Below are 5,112 nucleotides of genomic sequence, written 5' to 3' on the forward strand. Positions count from 1 at the left end.
CTAACGGGTGCAGACTAAGCTGAAGATTTTAGAACTGCTTCCTCCTTTTCTGAACAGAGCCCTTAAAAAGATTATCTGCAGAGGTGCTAAGAAGGTATAATGCCACTTGACCTAAGCTGCTTCTACCAGCTGTATCACCAGAAGTGGGAGAATCGTGTTCTACATACACAAAGGCTGTTTAAGTCAGGGCCTGACCAAATTGCGGAGACTGACACAGCCAGCTGGAAAGGACAGCTGGCTACTGAATGCCATCGCCTGTAGCCTTCACATATATATAAAAAATTGGGGTGTGAGGGGAATGGGAGATCTCGGGAAGAATCCTGACCTTTGTTATTTTTAAGAATAAGCAAAAATTCAAGGAAATTCCTAATTTTTAATAACCGCCCCAACAGTTTTATGCCTCGCTGTTGGGAAGCCATAATGACCAACTCTGCCAGCCTAATGTAGGAGAGCTAGAGACAGCCTCAAACCAAGGATGACTTCCACATCCCCTCTCAGGGGTAACTAACTCCTGTCCCCGCTCAAGTGTTCCGCCCTGAGCCGCAGTTGTCTTCTCCCTTCAAAAAGGAGGATGCTGGCGGCCATGGCCGAGTTCAGGCTGTCCACCCCAGGCACTACAGGGATCAGCAGCCTCTTGCCCCCCGTGCTCTCAGCCAACTGCAGGGACTCCAAGCTCAGGCCATGCGTCTCCCCACCTATGACCACAGCTGCTGGGGCCTCTGTCCAGTCCAAGTCGTAACTCTGGACCTCAAGTTCAGGGAGCCAGTCTTTACTGGCTCCAGTTTCTAGATCCTCCTCCTCCTCTTCCTCATACTTGTGAATCTTCGAGAGTTGTTGGTCACAGATCCAGCCATGGTCACTGGCTTTATTAGATTTCTGGGCCTGGGTGTAAAGGCCACAGTTGTCTGCCACGTAGACCCGGGTATCGTCGGGCAAGTACTTGGGCACCGTTTCCCAGTCCAGGTTGTTGATGATGGGCACCTGGAAATGCGCACCCATACCTGCCCGCAGCACTTTGGGCTCCCAGGGATCCACACAGCCTAGAAAATAAAAGAGGATCTAATCAAGATTACAAACCTTCCCAGACGAGGGGACTTTCAGGTAAACTAGATTAATTCTGGATCAGGAGATAAAGCAAAAAATCTCCTACTGTAGGTTCTTGATAGCTGGCACCGCTGCCTCCCCCATATGGCACTACCCAGCAATGGGACTGTAGGAGGAATTCCGGCTAGTGCCCAAACAGACTTTATTCATCCCTTCAACATTCACACCTGCAAGACATTGTATGGGAGATGCAAGAGCATTTAAAGTCCCCAACCTCAGCGAGCTCATGATACAGAAGCAGCATGAAAAGGGTAACTAACAGAAAAACCCTTGCACAAAGGACTACCAGGAAAAACACCCCAGAGACATGACACTGAGCTGGATCTTGAACGATAGGAGGATCTTGTCGGAGAAAGAAAGGCCCAGGGAGAGGTCAAAGCTACAGAAGGGGAAGAGTGCCACAGCCCGAACACTGTAAGAAAGGTGGGTCAGGAAACTAATGGGTGGGTGTGGTGGGAGGTAGGACAGGAGGCAGGTAAGGACCAATTTAAAGGCAGCAGGGTATGAGCTCAGGATTTTATCCAGAAGACAAATGACACTGAAGGATTTTAAAGAGAATAGGACAGAATCTGGTTTATGTTTTAGAAAGAGCCATTTGGCTTCAATGCTGAATCTGATTGGAGCAGGGAAGATGCTAGAGAGATGGAGAAATCAGATTGGAGGCAATTATAGTAATCCAGGGAGAACCACGGCAACAGCCTTGTCCTTCACATACACACCTGCTCTTACCACAAGAAGGCCAAACCATCTACTCTCTTACGTACGGGCACGTGCTCAGCCCAACAACTTCCATGTACTGGCAGATACTTCACCTTTCCTAGGCCCATGTGCTGGGACAGACTGCAGGACCAGGGCAGCAGAGACCTACCATCCTCCTCATTAGCACAAGTCTCCTCAGGACAAGTTATTTTAATAGAGGGGCCCAGATTCATGAGGAGCGCCCTCTAGTGTGACCCCTGTATTTGGTGGGGGAGTACAGGGCAAGATGAGATTTCCTCCATCCACAGGTCCTCAATACTCTGCACCACACCAAGTGTTCCCTACTCTTTTCCTACCACTCATACACAGCCCCCAGCACCACTGTGAAAACATCACTTGGGTTATATAGGAACATTTCCAAAACCACACCTACTCTTGGAGCTCTCACCAATGGGGCAGGTAAGTGGGTACTGATGATGGAGCCCAAGCACCCAGCTCTCACACTGGCAGAGAAATGCACTCCAACGTGTGACTGGGGGAAAAGTTAAAAAAGGAATTTCGGCAAGCCTCAGCAATGGGTACCAATTTTAGTTTACACTGAAAGGTAACCTGAGTGTTTCTGATGAATGATCCTCTCCTTCCCACCCTCCCCTAAATTGTAATAGGCATTTTAGGCTCGTCCCAACTGTTAGGCAAGTCTGTTTAGAACCAAACTTACTAATCCCCATTTCTAATGAGGAGACAGGAAAAAAATGTAACGAGGCTAATTTGTGTTGTGGGGTGTTTGACTTCTGAGGCTAAGGGAAATGTATCACAATTTCATAATCACACTCTGTTGAAATAATTTCCTTTCACAGGATTCAGAATGTCAGAGAATTAGAATGGTCTCACATACCCAACAATTTGGAAACTCAAGATCATTAAATAAAGGACTTGAAATCAAAAATTAAAACTAGCATCTACTTCTTTCCCTGGTTGATTTTAAGTTTTTTCTTTAATAACTTAGCAGGTGTCAAAATAATTTTAAAAGATAATCAGCACATACTGAATTGCTATGTGCCAGGTACAATGCCAAGTACTATCTGTGCATTATGTTACTTGATCCTCAAAACTTGATCCTACCTTCCATGTAGATTCTGTTATCATACCCACATTATCGAGGAGGAAACGGACTCTCAGAATTTCACTCACACATGTAGCTAATGAGGAGCAGACCCAAGATTCAAATCCAGGCAGGTCTGCCCAGAGCCAGCTCACTGACAAATGGCCACCAGACACAGCGCTCTTACCTTTGGTGAGTAATACTTTGCTGCAACCTGCCCCAGCAGCAGATCTCAGAATCGTCCCCAGGTTCCCAGGGTCTCGGAGATTGTCACAAATCAACAATAAGGGCAGTGAATGGCGAAGCTGAGTCGCTGGGAATGTCATCTTAACGTGATCAGGTTTGGCAAAAATCCCTGAGGAAACAAAACAGGAAGTTCACTTGTCTAATGTAGACACGGGGAATAATTAGTCTTTTCATTTATTTCTCACTGCCTCTATTCTTAATTACTTGAGTACATTCTGGTTGAAAAAATTCAAAGAGGAAGTCCTACCAGTGATCCCCCGCATAAGTGCTTTCAATCTTGAAGTGTATTGTATACTTTCAGAACTTGTTCCATGCTGCTACCTACATATGTGCACATCTACCCACATAGGTGTTTTTATTCTTTTACAAAATAAATCATACTCAGTATTATCCTGTAATCTACTTACCTAAGTCTCTAACGTGTCTTTGAGAACTTACCATGTCAATACATTTGGAGCTATCTTATTCTTTTAAGTGCTGCTTCTTGTTTTGTAACTTGAATGTACTACGTTTATTTAAATCTTCCACGGACTGACATTTAGGATGTTTTTCAATTTCCCCTATTATAAACAACCCTGCAATAAACATCCCTGTATGCCTCTCTGTGCACACGTCTAAACATTTCCCTAGGAAAAACTCCCTTCTAAGTGAAACGAGCCAATGGTGTGTGTACACTGTTCATGGTAACTGATACTGCCCGCCCTCCCCACAAGCCCTTCCAGTTTATTCACACCAAGAACACCTACTCGTACATCCCTGCACCTACCCTATCAATGACGTCACAGCGACATAAAACCTTACGTTAGATTCAAGCAAAGGAAGACAAGGCTTCCTGTTCCGTGGGCTAAACAGGGCAGTACACTGGAGCTCAGACCTGCTTCTAGAACAAGGGAGTCAGCGACAGGTATCACCACACGGGCAGGGGCTTTGTGGAAATGGATGGCTAAATCTTTTGGCAAACGTATCCCTAAGTTTTAGTTGGGACATTAAAGGTTGAAGAAATGACCTAAAAAAAAAAAAAATGTGTGAGGAATAAAGAGCCGTAATACAAATGATGATGGCTTCACTTTCCACTAACGATACTAGAAGATGCACGATTTACAGAAGATGTGAGAACTCTATTTTTCTGGGCATCTTCAGTAACACTTTGAATCCGGTTTAAATAAAATGTGTTCTCCCGAGACAAGCATGAACAATCCATCCCAGGCCTCTACTGCTGGTGACACACCGCGCAGCCACTGACCCATGATTCCTTGCGGTGTTACTAGGTCGGACCATTCCTTGATATCCTCAAACTTCACCTTAACGAGGCGGACCCCCTTCAGCTTATCGGCGGGCAGCTCCTTCAGGTAGTCCAGGCGGCTGAAGAAGAACATTTTGGGCACAGCGCCGGCCTTGAGGGCGTCCGCGATCAGCCGGCGACCTTCCAGCAGGATCTTCCCTTGCTTTTCCCGGAATGTCCTGGACTTGACGACGGTCATCACGCTGCTGGGGGCGGAAACACAGAGATGGCCATGAGCACGCAATCCCGACTCGGAGGTACGCCTCGTCCTAACGGACAGGAGGCCCGCGCTGCCCTCCGTACGTGACCAAAGCCAGCGTGTGGTGCCGGGGCAGGTCCTCCGCCGGAGGAGAGAGGGTCAGGCCCGCTGGGAGGAGGGAAGGGAGACGGGCACACTCCGTCCACGCGGTTTAGGAACACGTCACCTCAGCCTTTTGTCCCCGGGGAAGGCCTTATCGTAGCGAAGCCCCGACTCTTCCCAGGTGCTGGGCGTCTGGGCTGGAGGCGTCTGGGCTGGGGGCTCCTGAGGCGCCTGCTTCGGTAGCTGCACGTGGGGACTGGCCTCGGCCGCCGCCGCCTTCCGGGGCCGATTCCCGGGGCCGGGCTTCCGGTCCACCACCTCTCCGGACGGAAACAGCACTTTCACGGGGCTCCGCCGCAGCGCCCGGACCCAGCGCCG

The 5,112-nt window shown here is 48.3% G+C and overlaps 1 protein-coding gene across 3 annotated transcripts; it reads right to left on the reverse strand.

Annotated features, from left to right (window-relative positions):
• Positions 1–306: 306 nt before the first annotated feature.
• On the reverse strand, positions 307–4,929 carry RNMTL1 (RNA methyltransferase like 1). 3 transcript variants are annotated; one of them, XM_015566765.1, is made up of 4 exons: positions 4,859–4,929; positions 4,395–4,636; positions 3,093–3,260; positions 307–1,040 (listed from the first exon to the last, which is right to left on the reverse strand). In XM_015566765.1, exons 2-4 carry the CDS (start codon positions 4,630–4,632, stop codon positions 505–507), a joined length of 942 nt encoding a protein of 313 aa, XP_015422251.1. In that variant the 5' UTR covers positions 4,633–4,636; positions 4,859–4,929; the 3' UTR covers positions 307–504. The 3 variants fall into 3 exon arrangements, with proteins under 3 accessions (XP_015422251.1, XP_015422253.1, XP_015422252.1); XM_015566767.1 differs by lacking the exons at positions 4,395–4,636; positions 4,859–4,929 and adding exons at positions 3,953–4,157; positions 4,254–4,357; XM_015566766.1 differs by lacking the exon at positions 4,859–4,929 and having other exon boundaries at positions 4,453–4,540.
• Positions 4,930–5,112: the final 183 nt, after the last annotated feature.

The sequence above is a fragment of the Myotis davidii genome, unplaced genomic scaffold (assembly GCF_000327345.1).
Source record: "Myotis davidii unplaced genomic scaffold, ASM32734v1 scaffold363, whole genome shotgun sequence".
NCBI classification, from domain to species: domain Eukaryota; kingdom Metazoa; phylum Chordata; class Mammalia; order Chiroptera; family Vespertilionidae; genus Myotis; species Myotis davidii.

Bases quoted from the DNA above. Each gene is read 5' to 3' on its own strand.
- RNMTL1 (XM_015566765.1), bottom strand. From the start codon at position 4,632: ATGACCGTCGTCAAGTCCAGGACATTCCGGGAAAAGCAAGGGAAGATC. The intron at 3,261-4,394 runs GTCAGTGGCTGC...TTGTTTCCTCAG, and splicing joins AACACCGCAAGGAATCATGG to GGATTTTTGCCAAACCTGAT. The intron at 1,041-3,092 runs GTAAGAGCGCTG...TTTATTTTCTAG, and splicing joins CAAAGTATTACTCACCAAAG to GCTGTGTGGATCCCTGGGAG.